This window comes from Colias philodice, chromosome 8 (genome assembly GCF_061535455.1).
Source record: "Colias philodice isolate Cphi_HAF_F1 chromosome 8, ilColPhil1 Martin Lab GWU primary, whole genome shotgun sequence".
Lineage (NCBI taxonomy): Eukaryota > Metazoa > Arthropoda > Insecta > Lepidoptera > Pieridae > Colias > Colias philodice.
In genome coordinates this window covers 1,949,932-1,968,959 of record NC_143093.1, presented here as the reverse complement: position 1 = coordinate 1,968,959, position 19,028 = coordinate 1,949,932, and the positions used below count along the sequence as shown (strand labels likewise).

The 19,028-nt window shown below is 30.3% G+C and overlaps 2 protein-coding genes across 2 annotated transcripts in view; both read left to right on the top strand.

Annotated features, from left to right (window-relative positions):
- The first annotated feature begins 201 nt into the window (after window positions 1-201).
- On the top strand, window positions 202-1,784 carry B9d1 (B9 domain-containing protein 1). The gene is made up of 3 exons (XM_089697790.1): window positions 202-625; window positions 780-1,007; window positions 1,631-1,784. Exons 1-3 carry the CDS (start codon window positions 376-378, stop codon window positions 1,750-1,752), a joined length of 600 nt encoding a protein of 199 aa, XP_089553916.1. The 5' UTR covers window positions 202-375; the 3' UTR covers window positions 1,753-1,784.
- Window positions 1,785-8,935: 7,151 nt separating this feature from the next.
- The window catches only part of LOC149486312 (trehalase-like), a 28,046-nt gene continuing 17,953 nt past the window's right edge, over window positions 8,936-19,028 (top strand). Inside the window, exon 1 of the mRNA XM_089697718.1 lies at window positions 8,936-9,068. The gene's annotated coding sequence lies outside the window, so the exon portion shown is untranslated. The remainder of the gene's footprint in view (window positions 9,069-19,028) is intronic.

Genomic DNA, 19,028 nt, shown 5'->3' with positions numbered 1-19,028 from the left:
ACCGTCGATAAAACAGGATAACGGAAACGAAAGCTCTTTCTCTATGGTTTTGTTAGATTATTACATACATAAATAATTAATTCACTTTAACGATTATTCTCTATCGTCAATGCAACTTTATTTCAATGTGTAATAAAAGAACAGCTTAACTGGCTAATATTTACTTTTGATAATTTTGTCAGATTTTCATGTAAAATATGCATAGACAAGCAGCCAATTGCTAATTTAATGTGACTGGCAATATTACGTTGCTATAGCAACCATTGTAGTTGTTTACCCTGTGTTTTTGAAATGTTCAACTATTCAAGAATTCGATAACTTTAACATTATATTTTAAAAGAGTATGTAACAATTGAACTAATTTAATCAGATATAATGAGAGATAGTGAAGTCACAAAGTTTTTAGTGTCGTTTAATGGTCAAATAGAATATGTATTATTTCCTGCCGGTGTTTTTGACGATCAGCTATATCTACAGTACGATATAGTATGGGGTCCAGATTGGGAACCAATATCTGGCTTATCTTCTGGTACGAGTCAAATTGCAAGTTCAGGCAATGATCCTGAGAAAGTTGTTTTTAATTTACCTATAGAAATGGTTTTTGGTAGCACCAATGTGTATGGATGTAAGTACTTTAATTAATTATTTATTAGTGTTTTGTATATTGTTATAGTCTTATCAAAGTGTCAAAGAGTGTCAATAATAATATACAAAAAGTTATTTTAACTAAGTTTTTTTTAATATTTTTTGACATCAAAAGTTTATTGTCGTAATAACAGGGCCACAGCTTATAGTGACAGTGAGAGCTAAAACTTTTATCATGGGTGATTGTCTCCGAGGCTATGGTCTCTTTCTCCTGCCCCCAATTACTGGTAATCATCAAGTGGAGGCTCCTCTAGTACGGCCAAGATCTGCAACAATTTTAGGAGAATGGGTGTCTTGGTTGACGGGCAAGCAACCTGAATTGGCAGATCCGAAGATGCTTGCTAGTGGGAAGGATAATTATTGTAAGCATTTAATATTCTATTGATAATTCATATTAGGTAGAATGCAAAATATTTGCTCAAACAATTACATTCATGAAGGGTATGAATTTTTCAGAAATTAAATTTAGGTTCCAATTTATCTATTTGTTAAAGAAATTTATCTTTCAAATAACGCGGAACTCATTAATTCTCTCTTATACCACAGAACTATATCATAGCATAATAATAGGCACTGTAGATGAAACCTGTCTACTCTGTTATAGGTGTGATATTTTTGAAGTGAAAACTTCTTTAGCGGCGTTGGGTATAAAATCTTAAACTCGCGTCAGGACACGTGACCTGATCGAAAAAGCGTAAGACGGATGGATATCAAACATGCTCAACGTTAATAATCAAGTTTTCACTTCTGCCGGCACTCCCGGAGTGCTACCCGTCTTTTTTTTTTTAAAAGCTATGGAAGATCACACTACAACGCGCGTGCCCACATGCTTGTATTATTTAAAGATATCGCAAGTAGTAGGATATATTCCTTTCGAGAACAAACTTGTGTGGGTCAATTTTGTTCTCGAAAAGAATATATTGCTGTGCTTATTTAAATATTAATATTCAATATAATTGCTAATAAAATTATATTTGTGTTTTAGTGCTACGGACAGAGTCATATGGAAGTGTTGTATTAAAGATGAACATGTTATCAAAAGATTTGAGAAAACTAGGATATGATAATCAACCACCGGCGAGAAATTCCTCTGAAGTATTACATTAGTATTTTAATAAAGTTTTCTTGAATACCTTAGACTGCCTGAAGGCCTGGCCTATGCACGGTGTCCTTATTCATTATTTTCTATAATAAAATATATGATTAGTTAAGTTAGAAAAATACATGTTGCATTAAATGAACCAAAAGAGTATAATTTGTTTTGTTTCAATAAGAAAAAAAATTGCGTGATATTTGCCGAAAACCCTCCTCTCCTCAACGTAAGGTTAGATGAGATTCAACTCGCCCTCTCCCCCCCTAAAACATCTCACGTAATATTTTATGGACGCCCCCTTATCAGCTGACAATTAGGAATCAGGAGGATATTACAAAATTAGATTTATTATTAATTTGTATTACAAAATTACAATTTAAGAATGTTGGCGCTTAAATTGTACATGTATAATTCTATAATATAAAAATGAATCCCAAAATGTGTTGGTAAGCGCATAACTCGAGAACGGCTGAACCGATTTCGATAATTCTTTTTTTATTCTATTCCTTGAAGTACGAGGATGGTTCTTATATAGAGAAAACGTAAATATGTACCACGGGCGAAGCCGGGGCGGACCGCTAGTTACAAATATATTTAAGAATACATGTATTTAATTATTAAATATACATTACTAAGCCCACATAAGCAGCGGCAGTTGACTTTCATGTTGCTTCAAGATAAAATTATGAACTACTAGCTGCGCTCAGCGGTTTCACCCGCGTGGCACCGCTTCTGTTAGTCTTACCGTGATGATAGGTATATAGCCTATTATAGCCTTCCTCGATAAATCCAACACCGAAAGAATTTTTCAAAATGGACCAGTAGTTCTTGAGAATAGCGCGTTCAAACAAACAAACAAACTCTTCTGCTTTATAATATACAAGCGGTCCACCCCGGCTTCGCCCGTGGTACCTACATGTTAAAACTATCCTATCTCTTAAGTTGGATCGAACTGCACATGGTGTGCGAATTTTATTATAATCGGTTAAGTGGTTTAGGAGTCCATTGAGGACAAACATTGTGACACGAGAATGTAGTTATAGATTTTAGTTATCTGAGAGGATTTGACCACGAAAATTCGTAGCCGGCTCACGGGCCATTAGGAGCTGTGGTTTTTCCCCGTATGAATAAAACAATTTGTGGTGATGAATGAATTATTTCTGTCACTTATTACGGTATTTAATAAATCAATACTCTATAAAACAAATGCTGTAACTTATGTACCAAATAAAAACCAAAATTTATTAGTTCTTCCCCTAAGCGATTATTCATTTGCAGTAATGAATGAATTATGCCAGCTTATTTATTTTATTAGAAAAGTTGGTAGTTCTAAACGTATATTAAGAATAAAGAAAGCATAAACATTTAAACTGTGATTGGTGGTTCTTCCCCGTCGGAAGATGACACAATACAGCACGGTAATTCATCACTTGAATTGCTTGAAATGCTCTGTAATTATGACCGTCTTTAAATACGTGAAAACAACACCTACGCAAAATCTTGATAACATTTTAAACAGAGATTTTAAATTCTTAAATAGCACATACCTAAGTCATTATTATGAGGTGGGTTTAAAACTATAATGTACCTACCTATTTTCTTTTTACTAGTGGTCTAGGCTTTCCGCGTTTTTAACCATAGAGCATAATATCTCATTAAAAAATACTTGAACCGAATTGGAAACGTGCGCATTTTGTAGCTATTTATTACCGTAATATCTTGTTTTTGTATAATATTTAATACTAAATGATTCTTTTGACCCCATCAATGGTACAAAAACTTAGATGAACTGATTATAAAAATAAAGAGATTTGGATAATTAAAAACAATAAAATGCTTTATTTTAATGATGTTCCAGAGTATATATGTATAATAAATTAGGATTTACGCATGTTGTTAGGGAGGTTGTAAATGGAATAAACCGTTAATAAACAGTACTTTTTAAAATAAAATCACTATCGATTCAATCTCAAATTCAAGGAGATACGAGATGATAACAGAATAACGGTTCTTGAACGTTATTCACGATCATTTAAATTTAAAAACCATATGTATTATGTGGAAGAACGAAATGTAAAAAATAAATATCTATCGTTTAATTATGCAACATTTGTTGGTGGCTGTCCGAGAATCTGGATCAAAAGATAAGATAAGAAACATAGATATTAATATTCTATATCCAATTTTAACAAGAAATTGTCTGAGAGATAGGTAAAAACTAAAAATATTTTAGTCGTATTATTTACAGGGTTACCCGCCCTATTGCAAATTACTGGCCTACTAGTGCTTATTATACCCGCCTACGCCATTATTTGCGACTTATATAAATCATAATATTATTGTATGGTTTTTGAAAATCATAAAACTTCAGTGTCGATTTGATAACAAACTTTATACATATATAATTTTCTATGTTTATATTCTGGTTTGATGCCAATTATTCCGAAGCTAATGTTGCTGGACTATTTGTTCATAATTACAATAGCCGTGAAATCAATTATTCGCAAGATATGAGCCCCTATATTGTGATTTGATGGTGCGTAAATTATACCTTACCTTCAATAATGACAGGTAATTATCTAAATATTACACTGTATATTTGAAAAATGAGTTTTTAATTGTGCACCTACTTACTTCGTAAAGAGCTGGATTCCGTGTGTGATTTTAATTACTAAAACAGGAGAGTACCTACATATAAAACAGACGTCTAAAAATATCAAAAAAATTTCGATATTTCGTTTTATTAACAGTTTAATATTGAATATATTCCATATGCAAATGCACAGCGTTTCCGAACAACTATGTTCTTCAAGACAAGAATATACGTTAAAAATCTGCTTGGGCTGTAGAGCGGACCAAAGAAATATACGTATACATTCCACATGCTTACCTACCACACTACTACACAGTACAATAGCACATACTCGAGAAACATAACCCTCCATCTATCGCAGACAGAAAAAAATTACATCCATAACCTTATCGACGATTTGATTGCCTATGGAGGATGGTCAATGGTCATTCCATCATAACATCTGACCCGCATGTTCATTTGTTATCTGTGCCGTGAATGAGTAAAATGTCTTCAACTATTTCTTCGTCTTTGAATTTCTAGATACGGGTTCACATGCCTTTTCCGTTATTATTAAACGTTCATATGCTTTAATGGCAATTATGGCATAACTGCACTGTATCGTCATAACATTTGAATTAAAAATAATTATTGAATAAAAAGTTTCATAATATGTTTATCAGCAACTCATATCACCTAAATTATCTGTGCTCAGTCCTTATATAACGAGGATTTAATTTTATCTTTCTTCAAAATTTCAAATCCATTGACCGTTATTAAGCCGATTGAAATGTTGCAATTAATTTAGTAATCAGTTTAATGTACTCTGTGGTATTGGTGAAAAAAACGTTAATACTTAATACCTACCACGAGTACCACATACATTAAAAATCGTTAGATACAATCTAGTTTTGATTTTTGTTACAGTTCGTTGCACTCCAACTTTTTGCTTTTGTCGATATTTAAATAATTTGAAAACAAGTTTAGTTCGGGACGAATCAAACAAACCAGAGACCAAAAAAATAGCGAATTGGAATAAACAAAGATAAAAAATCACGATCTATTAAGTATTATGTAATCAAAATTATTACTTAATTTTTTAATGAGGCAAGTACATGTCTGCTTCCATAGCAATGGATTCTGTAAGTGTATTTACTGCCTATTTACCATAATTTCATATAAAAATAATAAAACACAAAATGGCCCATACCTAACTACTTACCTAATATTATATTATTGCAAAGATATTTCTATTACATATTTAAAGGTTTATCATGATCATAGAGAACCTTAACCAATGACGAGAATAATATTAAATTCGTTGTGTAATAAAATAATTCAGTATTGTTTTTCCCACAGTTTTTCCATTTCGTCGCGCTCATTACTATATCGATATTAAAAACAATAAACAATACACGATTAGGCTTAGAGCATAAAATATACCGTCCTAGATATTATGCAACTTATTTTTCTATGACAAATTATTTTACGTTAAAAACAAATTATATAATGTACTTACTTAGGAAATATAAAAAAAACAAGTAAGTACATATGAAATTAATATTAGAAATTTTTTCTTGTGCAATAACTTATAATAATTAGCTGTGGCCTTTGTTCCGATTACACCCGCGGACAAAACCAGAGGTATAAAACTTCACCCCAAATATTATATAATAAAGAATATAGCAGATAACATTTCAAAACCTACTATGTATAGAAATTTTGGCATTTCAAAGGAACTATTCTTATACAAAAAGTTTATATCCATAAAAAGTCACAATAAATTTTTTAACAGACTGTTTAACAAATTAATTTAGTCATTATCACTCATCAGCATTTCTATCGCGTCTGATATTTCTAGGGACATCTTCATTACGATATTTTTAGAGATACATAAATTACATTACATCGCCAAGGACTCTTTTCACTAATCGCCCTAACCATTAGCTTACTTTTGTGTTTGACTTGATAAGGGAACCTTCGCCTTAATAAGGTTTATGACTGGTGTTAAGTCACTTAATTAAACAGAGAACGTTAACAAAAATATCCATTTAAGTCTAACAGTCGTTTGGCATTCCCAATGACGAATTAATGTATATTTTTCCTTGATTGCAATATTTTGGCGCATAATATGGTACCACTGATTACGTATACTAGTAGGCGCATACTGCATATATGGTAGTAATTTTAGATTTTCCTACGATTTAATTTACTGGATTTTACGCCTCTCACCTATAATTTATTAATAGCCTGTGCCCAGTAGGTAAATATTTATAATTATAAAATAAGTCTCTCAAAGTTAGAAACAAGTGTATACATAATTATATCCATGACCACGCATCAATTGAATAAAAAATATCTTCGTTAGTTAATTTCAAGTTTGCGAGGCTTTTTCTACATGTTTTGATAGTAATGAATCAAACAGGATTAATTAAATTTGTAATTTTCCACAAGTAATTGAAATTCGGTCAAAAAATTCCTCTAATATTTTGACATTACGCTATATCATTACACATTATTTTATGCCTAATTGCAAAAACACTTTTTATTTTAATTTTTACCAATGTCATCGTAGGCAGAGAAGCTGACTAAAGGAATAATTAACAAAATCACAAATGTTTGGACTTGGAACAGGTCATGTTATTTTACAGAACAATATGAGTTTACTTGAGATACTAATACCAGCCTTTTTTTTAGTGGGGAAATCTTGCATAGATACCCACGGCCTCCGGGGAAGGGGCCGTGGGTTATGTCGGATTCCTACCGACCAAAACCCCACTGTGTTCCGTCAAGCCGCATCAACGACAGCCGACAGGTATGGGTAGAATTCATCCGTGACCTAATAATACCAGACTGAAGTCTATGAATAAAAAAATTTTTTTTGAATATGACTATCCTCATAAACTCTTGATAACGATATAATTTTGTCTTTTCTTCCTCGGTAGATTTCTAATGGTAAAATAATTTTTAAAATTACTTGAATAGTTTTTAAAATCGCTGTGGTGGTACTTAACGTACACAGAAACATTTCATGATTTTATTTTCGACGTCGAAAGGGAGTAAGGTCTTTTCCTTGTGATTGGCTTACGCCTTACGGAGTTGAAATTGAATACTCTTAAATCTGGGTCTTTCCATATTGGATTTTCTCCATACCATTTTATGTATATCACCCAGGAATAATACAACTTTCACTAGTCTAATATATTACGATTAATTAATATAGCTAAAAAACAAGCTTAAACCCATGGAGTTAATGTATTGTCACCGATCCTTAATAAGTGTTCAAAGTTTGATTTAAATCTGTCCGTTAGGAGCTTAGGTTAGGAGTCGTATGTTGCGTTAAAATTTTCTTGTGTAAACTACCTCGTTAACAAAAATCTTATATATAAAAATGAATCGCAAAATGTGTTGGTAAGCGCATAACTCGAGAACGGCTGAACCGATTTCGATAATTCTTTTTTTATTATATTCCTTGAAGTACGAGAATGGTAGTATCTTCTCTCTATCTATCTCTCTTATGTAGAGAAAACGTAAACATGTACCACGGGCGAATTAATATAAAATGTACAGATTTTTCATAACATTACAAATGTTATTATTAAATAATTAGATACAGATTCATAATTTTGATGTAGATTATACAATACGTTGCTCCATGCGTCCGTGAGCCTTCCTTCAGACGTTCTAATCGTGATTGTACACTTAATAGCAAAAATATCGATACTCCTATGAAAAGCTAAACTTACTGAGTGTAAAAATTGTTAATTTCTCTGTTTCACTTTTAGGAGAGTTAAAAATATAGATATTTATTGAATGATTTATTAATTTTAATTACTACTTTGTTTCTTTAGCGTATACATATTAAAAGTCAAAGTATAAAAAATTAAAAGTCATAATGCTTCAAAGAAAACATTATAATTATTATTGTATTATCCTCATGATGTTATTTATATGCATAGGATATGAGATTTATAATAAAGTTGCAAAGGCCTTGTTCGGTTCGTTGGTCGTCAATGCACGCTTATTATAAAGTATTTATATCTTACCTGTGATAAACTTCACATATTACATTTATGTTATTTATAGAAATAAACATAGTTATTATTGCAGTATTGTTATGGTGTAAACATCGATAAATTTGCGATAGGTAATAATCGTACTTTCATACACAAAAGAAACGTTTATTTCTTTATTGTTTTCTGAATAAAAAGCAAGCATATAATAATTAACTGAAAAAAACATCCAGTTTAAATCAAAATTCGATGAAACGGCGCATGCAAATGTCCCGTTTCTAATAGTCGGGTCTCCAAAAACGAGCAGATTCCCGATGCAATTGCGCGAAGCAGTTCGGTCAGTGAAGACCCGCCTAATCATTTATAAAATAACTAGGCTTTGAACCAACTTATTACTTATTATATCTGTTCCATTGCAAAAAAATATTACTCTGAAACTTGTACTTGTACTAAATAGGTACTAGAATGAGTTCTAATAAAACTACGAGCCAGAACTAATAATATAAATCTCATTATATTAAATTGACCAATTAATTTGCCACTACCTGTACCATGCTCGTCGGCTACAGGATTCGGATGCGGTAAGCTCGGCGCGTGCGCATATTATCGGTTCGCGCCTAAAATTCTTCAGTTTCCTTTCGACCGCTGACCTGTGTGTACTTGTTGAACGATGCTCCGATAAACAACTCGATTAAATAAGTTTCGATTTAGTGTCGGTGTTGTTTTGTTAATTTTTCTCTTCAAGGTAAGTTTGATTTGATTTATGTAATTAATATTGGAGGATAGTTAAATGCCCCTTACATTAAAATATGTAATATTATGTTTATAAAATATATCGGTCATATATTTTATTTTTCTGTAAATATTGATATTACTCCATTATTAATTATTATTGTAATATTTAAACGACATAAATAATACCTATTGTATACAATGATTGCTTTTTTCTGCTAAAACGTTTTTAACCGTGAAGACTGAAGGTAATAAACAAATCAAAGTAATAAATGCCCGTGAGTTGAAATATTGTATTCTATATACATAATTATATTATATTTAAAAATGAATTACCAAATACACCACGTGCTTCTATGGAACATCAAAAAATAACAAATATTATAAATATCTATGTTTTTGTTTGCAGAAAAAAAAGTTGTTTAAAAGTACCTACTTAAATAAATATTATAAATAATGTAAACAAACAATCATAAATGTAAGCATATTTTATCGTAAGTGATATCAGATAATTTGGAAGAATATTCTAGATTGAAGCTGTGTGAAAATAATTAATAAACATATTATTATCTTATTGAGGGTAGATACCTATACTGTTAAACGAATTTTTCCGTTATAAAGTTGATGTAGCTATTTCTCAAAATAATTTAAAACATATCTACCGACTAACAAAGCTTTTGGCTTTTGAGTTTTAAACATTGTCTGAAAGGGAAGAAATTATCTGTAAATTGACTGTATTTTCCGTAGAAACTGCTCGAGTGAGTTTTACAGGAGTACAGTTTATATATAACTAGCTGCTCCGCGCGGTTTCACCCCCGTGGCTCCACTCCTGTTGCCCGTAGCGTGATGAAATATAGCCTATAACCTTCCTCGATAAATGGGCTATCTAACACCGTAAGAATTTTTCAAATCGGACCAGTAGTTCCCGAGATTAGTGCGTTCAAACAAACAAACAAACAAACTTCATCTTTATAATATTAGCATAGATAATCGTTGTTTTCGTATTTAATTTCGTAATTCGTAGTACAATTTTATCACAAGGTACGATACTTTAACAATAATTGATTTGCCATTTCATGATTAGGCCTAGATAGTGATATGACTAAGGTTTTGAGAAATTCCCCTAAACTCAAACTCAAACTCAAACATTTATTTATTCAATTAGACTTCTTCTAGAAGCACTTTTGAAACGTCATTAAGTACATATTTTTAACATTTACCACCGATTCGGAAAGCAGTATCTACGGAAATAAAAAAATCTAAATTCAGGGATCGCAGCGCTCGTCATTAATTTACTACGTGTAAATACGTGTTAGCACAGAACATATAAAGAGAGGTTTATAATTTATATTATGTTCTGTGCGTGTAAGTGTTTTTATAAAAACACATATCAGAGGATTTTTCGGAACAATTCAACCCGTTGATAGCATTGAGGTACTATCGACACAAAATGTTGACTAGGTCTATATTCAGGAGGTTTCAGGTGTCCACACAACGCTCGTCGACCGCTCTGCGGTTAACTTATGATACCATCAGGCGTGATGATAAAAAACTATTTCTTTTGTATAAAAAAGCTTTTTTAATTAATTAGGTATATTTATAGAATCGGGAAACATCCCATTAAACTAAATTTATATTCAAATGTCTGACATTTTAATGTATGTATTCTTAGTTTTATTTTTAATAAATGTTAATTAGTAAATACTTAACTATTTATAAAATCCTTTTATAAATATAGATTTATTGATTATAGATATATTTACAAAGAAAGAGTTTGTGTGCCGAGCACACGTGTCAGAAGTGAAACTTCTTTGGCAAGATTCAAAGAAACCTTATTTTAGTTATTTCAGTAGTTATTCCATGACACGTCAACGTGGCGGTATTGCCATGACGCAACCTTGAAATTTTACTATCAACGTGCCTAAAGAAGTTTCACTTCAAAGGAAGGATAATAAGTACATATATATTTTAAGGCACAAAGAAGATAGCGAGGTACTGTGTGAAATATAGTGTTTACTAAAATACTACCTACATGGCAGCCAATATTTATATGATAATATTATAATAATGATATGTATAAAAGCATATTTTACGCTCCTAGATATTAAAATAATAAGTCACAAACAATATGATATCCTATAGATAATATTATTTATTTCACAGCTTATTATAAATTATAATAATTATTTAAATTTTAAACAGTTAAACTGTAACTCGTTGAGATCACGTTGACGACACCTTGTTCTCAGTATAAATTGCTTCACAAGAGGAAAAGTGTGGTGTCATTTTAAATATTTATTTATATCACTCTTATGCTATAACTGACACAATATATTTAAAGTAAATAAATAAGTTATAGATAAGATAATCTCAGACGTAAAACCTCTTTTGAATAAATTGCAAGGCATCAAGCATAGGTACTGGCCGCATGCTATATTTTTAAAAATTTTTTTTGTTCATAAACTGATTTGATCAATTTTGTTACGGTTCTATTTACAAAAAAAAAACTACAGTATCTTTTTGGTTTAATTTAAATAAGCAAGTAGGTACGTATTAATAACATTTTAAATAATTATTCATATGATAATAATTAATTTCTGGTTTAGCAAGTAAGTACCTGTTATTAGATGACATTTATAAGAGTTTTATACATAGACATCGTCGATATATTATAAAACTAATATATAATATTATTATGTTTGAATTAGATCCTTAATTATGTATATATATCATAATAATATATGAATTATAAACGAAAATTAAATAGATCGTTGTTGTTGTGTGGCCTATGTACATATTTTTTATTTGTAAGTAAAAATCTTGTAAAAAGATTCAAAGCGATTTTACGGTATCAACAATGAACATTGTATAATAATATGCACATAATCGTGGAAGGTCGATGACTTGTAAGGACCTAATTAGGATTTATCAAGTCTTAAATTTTAGTAATAAAAAACAAAATGATAATTAAAAATGTATGAAGATATTTACAGCATCTGGTCTTAGCGTTGGTTTTTTTTATTGGAGCAGGATGACATTGAATCAAATAACTTATCGGTATTCAGGACATTCCTCACAAATATCTCATTCATTGAATATTTTTAATTATTAGAAATTTCTAATAATTTTTAATTTGAACTTGAAGAAATATTGTCATAGGGAACAATCGCGAAAAACCAACACAATACAGAAACAAATTGTTTATTTTGTACGCAAAATTGAAATTACGTCATTTTACAGGTATTCCCATGAAATTTAGAAATTAAAGACTTTTTAACGGATTTTAAACGCGATTTATTCAAAGAATAAACGGACTTTAAACGCGATTTATTCAAAGTATAAATCGCGTTTAAAATCAGTTTTAAAAAGTCTTTAATTTGTAAATGAATAAATCGCGTTTAAAATCCGTTAAAAAGTTTTTAATTTCTAAATGTATAATACTCGCGTAAAATCAAACATAAGAAAATACTATTCCCATGAATTATTTTGATTCGTTTTGCTTTTGTACTATATTAATAATCGTATAATGAAATTGTTACAAATCTATTATTTCTCGTATAGATTAATATCGATATAAAGATTCTCATAATTAAAAAAAAATTAAATTAATTTCTCACATTTGTTAACCGACCACAAACCGAATCGAATTGTAGAAATTATAAGTTATCTTCAAAATTTCTTCGTCACACCTTGTTAAAATCTTTGAATAAAATAAGAATATTAATTATGTTGTTATTATTATGAACATAACATTGACCACGTTATATTGCAGTTGCATCCTCCGTTTTTAATAATTGTTTTATTTATAATATCGTAACTTTGAATTAAAATAATATTCTATATCGAATTAATAAAAAGGTTGTGCAATCTGTTCGCAAAATGTTGATTCCATGATTAATTTATGATCTTAAAATATTTGCTTGTGTATCTAACATCGAGAATATTTTTTCTGAGTGTTTAGTAAATGCATACCTACAATCTACATATCTATATTATGTGATTGATGTTGTATTAACCCATTGACCACCGAGCGGCCCGATCGGGCCGAGACACAATAGATTTTCTATTGTGTCTGTGATCCGAGGACTGACGGAAATATATGTTTAGAATATATTTTATTAATTCAAAGGAGAGAGAAGGAGGGAGCCAGTTTAATATATTAAAGTTAACATGTAGGAATCAAACGTTTATTATAATGGAGGATTAGGAAGAGTAGCAGGGAAAAATAAAACTAGATTATTAACTTGTATTTTTTATGTAAAGTAAAATGTATGTTTTATATAACCACTAAATTGCAGTAAACTTTTCTGTGTACAGAATATTTGAACTCGTACATTGTTTAGTACAGGGGTAAAATATTTACGTGTACTTCAAAAACAAGAGTATTATTTACCGTTTGTTATCATATCTTATCAAATGATAAGAATAAGAAAACGTTAGTATGTAGGTACATATTATCTATATATGCACAAAGAGTCATTGTATTTATACAATAAAATTGTCTAAATTTCTTAGTAAACGAACAAGGTGTGTTTAACAAGAAATGTTTTAATTATTTTGTCGCTAAAACTAATTAATAGTAAATAACTAGTAAATATATTGTAATCAAATGGTTTTTGCGAGTTTAATAGATTATTTTAATTGCGAATTTATATTATATAAACGATTATTATTTATGTGGGTATGTACTATGTACCTACCTACTGTGTGTATGATTAGTATGAGTATAATAAGTACAGGGTATATTTATAAAATTTGTAATCTGAATAGGTACACTAACAATAAAGGGTCTTTATCTATTTAGGTATCTGTCAAATTTCAAAGCTTTTCTATCTTTTACGACTCGTATAACATTAAACCAAGGTTGTGGTAAAGGAAAAAATATATTTAAAACTAGCGGTCCGCCCCGGCTTCGCCCGTGGTACATATTTACGTTTTCTCTACATAAAAACCATCCTCGTACTTCAAGGAATATAATAAAAAAAGAATTATCGAAATCGGTTCAGCCGTTCTCGAGTTATGCGCTTACCAACATATTTTGCGATTCATTTTTATATATAAGAAGAAAGAAGAAGAAGATAGGTATGTTCATTTTATTTTAATGTAGGTACTTATTGAATATATTTTCCATTCGCTAATTACTTATTCTTTGATAAGGCCTATTCATTTAATATTAATTCGCTTTTAAATTGTCTTGACAGTATGAATGGGCGAATACGTAAAAAAATTAAAACGTGTCGAATCGTAAGCTTCTTTTCTATAGGCCGCTTTTAAATAATTAGTAAAGCATTATTATTCGATACGTTATTACAATGAGATTGCATGTGGAATAAATTTTTATTGTTTGTCCATAGCTTTTTGATTTTACACAGATGTTAAACGGTTGTCAAAACTCAATTATCTCCCTAAACAAACGGCTATTTAGTATTTTATAAAAAAGTTTGGAGAATCCAAAAGTGCACGACTCGTAGGAATGCTCGTTCCTTCGTCGAAAAGAAGATTTTAGTTTTTCGTTGATACTATTAAACGATGCTAAATAATATCACGATTTTCAATACCAATTTCCGCTTTGCGGAACCAAGGCAAAACAAATTTTTCGATCGTAGAGCACTCTAATGCTTCGCATTATAAGTCGTGCAAAAGAATATTAATATCTATTTAACTCGACAAACAATATACAATGAGAACTGCATATTAATTTCCTTATTTTAAAAACACATTGGAGAAAGTAATTTATCGTGTAGGTATATTATACATTTTAATTATTGGAAATAACCATTAATTAAAGATAAAGTAGGTACCTAATTATTTTGCTTTTATTTTGTTTCTGTAACAATTAACTGTTGGTAGGTGATAGGTACTATCTATCTATGTTTCTTGAATAAATTCTTTGTTTGTTTTGTTTTCACAGTGTTATCAATATAATTTTAATTAAAATAAGTAGGTAGGTATAATACATAAATTTTCCTTATGCATATAACGACGAAAGTTTCTATGGATACCAACTGTAAGACATTATAGAATCCGAAAAATCCATACTAATATTATAAATGCGAAAGTAACTGTGTCTGTCTGTCTGTTACTCAATCACGCCTTAACTACTGAACCAATTTGTATGAAATTTGGTATAGAGATATTTTGATACCCGAGAAAGGACATAGGCTACTTTTTACCCCGGGAAATAGGATAGGTTTTATCCCGGAAATCCCACGGGAACGGGAACTATGCGGGTTTTTCTTTGACTGCGCGGGCGAAGCTGCGGGTGGAAAGCTAGTAATGATATAAAAACTAAAGAAAATTTTGATCAAACAATGTCCGTATACCCAATAAAAATGCATCACCTCATTTGAATTACATGACGAATTCGACCATCAAAATTGATGAGTTAAAGGACATTATAATGAAATCATTTATCCTTAACTGAATGTATGTGACGAGAATGAATCCCATACTTCTGGTTATAGGTGAGGTACAAATATTTATCATAAATTGAAAGTAATTCAGAATCAACATTTCCTAGGTACTTCCTATTCCTATATCCTACCAAATGACAATGCAAAGATCGTTATTCGTAGTACTCCAATGTTATATTTTTACAAGTCAAGTGGATATGTTTTTTGATTTTTTAGGTACGTAAAATCTGGTGCAAAGGTAGATTATAATCTGGATAAGCAAAGGCCTGAGGCGGAAATAAATAAATACCTAATTATCAATACATTTTATGAATTGGTGTTTGTTTCGTAATAATTATGTAATAAATAAGCTTTACTAAAGTCTAGCACAGAAGATATTTTTATGCAATATTTGACCTCGATATTCGGGTCTTAGAAATTATAAATCACAAATTTTGACTAAACATATTATGAAATCGTAGATATTATTCGTCGTGTTGCTGTAGGTAACACTGTTAATAAATATTTGAATATTTATTCAAGTCTAGTTTTTATCCCCACGGCCTAGACACATAGTAAAAACTAAAAACAGATGTACAGAAAAGGGTATATATAGAACCTACATTCTAAATTGGTAAGTTGCATCGATCCACATATCGGTTTAGTTTATTTATTGCACGCCTCATAAGCGAAGCGTTGAGGTGGGTACTACTGTCACTTCGCGCAAAACATCTGATTTTTCAAACTTAAACAGCCGTACAAATAAAAACTTGCTTATTCAAACCTTATGCAATGCATAGATATGATAAGAATAAATAAAGAATAAGGATGTCATAATTTCTTACAAATAAATTTGGAATAACGTCGATGTAACTATGCTCACGCTATGCAATAGGCGCGGAGCGGCAACGTAGCAATTCATTCACAAAATTATGAAAAACATTGAAATTGTCTACGGTTAAACCTTGGTGCTGTCATTTTGACGCTCGTTTGACTTCGTCGAATTTGTTGTGAAGTTTCATCATACGATGTTCTGTTTATTTATTTTTTAAATATTTATTTGAAATAATTTAAATATATCATTAAATATGCAAGCAAATGAAAGAGAACCCTATCCAATATCCGGAGAACAGAAGATAAACCCACCTTGAGATAGAGAGTTGACAAATAACTGGTACTCAAAACATACAACTCCAAGCTTAGAAGATTTATATTTTCAACGAAAGTTTATATTATTGTGATAAGTTTAGAAATAAGTGTTTTATGTATGTATGGTTTGGCGCATGTCGTAAATAAATAAATCATTATAAATATCAAAAGGGTTTTTCATAATTTCGTATATTTTGACATTTCATACAAAATTTTCCATTTCAATAGGTACGTAATGAAATTATTAATTTGCTCAACTTTTTCTACTTCTCGTATTACTCTCATTGCTATTATCTCAAATTTAGATTGAAAATAGGTTCTAAAACTTGTAAAACAGCACAATGTACTAAAAAATACGTTATAACTCAGTTATGTCAGACTTATACTAGGGTGGTAGCCGGAATAAGGACGAAATAGCATTAGTATGAATACTTATTACGAAGTTATACTAGGTTTGATTTATTACGTGTTTATTTGTATGGTTTTTCCTTATTCTTAGTTTATTCTTTTCATAAAATGTTATAACTCGTTTATTTGTACGGCTGAAAATGTCTTTATGTATCATACATTGCACTTGTAAGATATACAATACATACACACACATATTAAGAAAAAACACTATTTTTAACGTTCATGATATTTTTGATGTCATTTTTGTTATTTAAACTAGTTAAAAAACAGTTTAAAAAAGTTCTGTCTTGGACGTCCGTGTGTCTGTATGTGCGGATCCTTTTTCTTGTTAACACGATAGCGACCGAAATACTTTACTAATCGAGTCTTTTTTTTTCTCTTACGCTTGAGTATGCTCAGGAATAGAACCCTTTCATTTTTCAGGGTCTGATTCGATGTGGTTTAATTGTTATTAAATAAACAAAAATAATAATTAATAAATATTTATTAAAAAAAAATTATGAGGCGTGCACTTTTGGATTTTCCAAATTATTTTAATATTTGATGATAAATTTCATGATATATTATTAGACAATCTGACCCAGCAAACGCAGATAGGACAACCTAATCCTCTAGGGGTAAAATCATGCTAAAATATTTGTTTACGACCTTTTTCTTAAACTCATCTAATATGAACATAATACATATTATAATAATTCGATAAAATCGGCCATTATTTCATTTACAATTAAACAATCTCCCACAGTACTCATTATTAAAAAAAAGAATACTTTTAAACGGTCATAATGATAACTAAAACATGCTAAAACTAACAACCGTGAAATACCTAGTTCCATTGTAACAGATACTTTTGTTAACTTTCCTCATCTATCATAGAGATGACACTATTTTACCTCGTTCTATAGTTATTATCCTTAGTCCTTACAAGCCAATGATTAGATAACAAAGTTATTTAAGAAGGATAAACTTTTTTTATTCGCCTTTCTCGTTGAACTAGAAACAATTTACTCGGAGGTAAATGGTAATATCGTGATAATTTAACCATTTAACTATTGTTTATTCTTTCATGTTGGTTTTAGAAATGCAAGGAATTTTTAAGGATTTAAAGCACAATTCAATAATTATCTCATTTGCCATGATATCTACAGACTCAGCGTCACTTTGCAATCATTACAGGTTTTTTAAATTCATTTTTATTATTATCATTTTTATTTATATTATTGTACGTAAACACGTGAAATAGAGTGTGCTTTTCTAATATTTTCATTCATACGAATCAGGGAAAAATGGAATAATTTCTCATTTAAATAGATTTCTTGCAGCCCAATATTGTATACACTATAGAGTATAGACTATAGAATCATCAAAGATCCTCCATCAATGAAAATCGCGATTGCCATCAAAATATTATTAAACCTTGCGATAGATAGAAAGACAATAGGTGCTTGTCTTGCTGTATTACATATAAGTTTCATCATTATCCCTTTTATTAAAGTTTAGTGACGCATATATGTAGGTATAGGTACATTTCAAATCGGAAAATTTAACGTGTGTTATATTGCATTAGGTATATTGGAGATATCCTGTAGTTAAGGACAAGTGGCAAATACGACTATTTGTCTATTTGATTAACGCGAAAGATTCGATTCGGTTCTATTCTATACAAAGAAAAAAAATGTCTCGGTCTGGACACAGAAGGCTGATCACCTACTTGTCCCTAAAGAAAATCGATCAGTGAAACAGATGTACAAATCTGCCCCTTACCCCACTTGTGGAAACGGGACTTCAAACTATGTTGTTACCTACTTGACATAATCATCCATAGATTACAGAACTGGTCTCTGTCAAAGAGTGGAAAGATTATATTTTTTCTGATGTGAAAGAAAGAAAGATGTCTGTTAAAATTTTAAATGTAGGTATGCTTGAGAACATCAAATACGTTTTTGCGAAGTTGTTTAGTTAAAAGCTAAACCTATTAATGTGCTTTTAATAATTTAAATGTCAATCATTATTCACTGATT

Coding starts and splice junctions, on each gene's coding strand:
- B9d1 (XM_089697790.1), top strand. CDS start 376: ATGAGAGATAGTGAAGTCACAAAGTTTTTAGTGTCGTTTAATGGTCAA. Junction 626..779: donor TAGCACCAATGTGTATGGAT/GTAAGTACTTTA, acceptor TCGTAATAACAG/GGCCACAGCTTATAGTGACA. Junction 1,008..1,630: donor TAGTGGGAAGGATAATTATT/GTAAGCATTTAA, acceptor TTTGTGTTTTAG/TGCTACGGACAGAGTCATAT.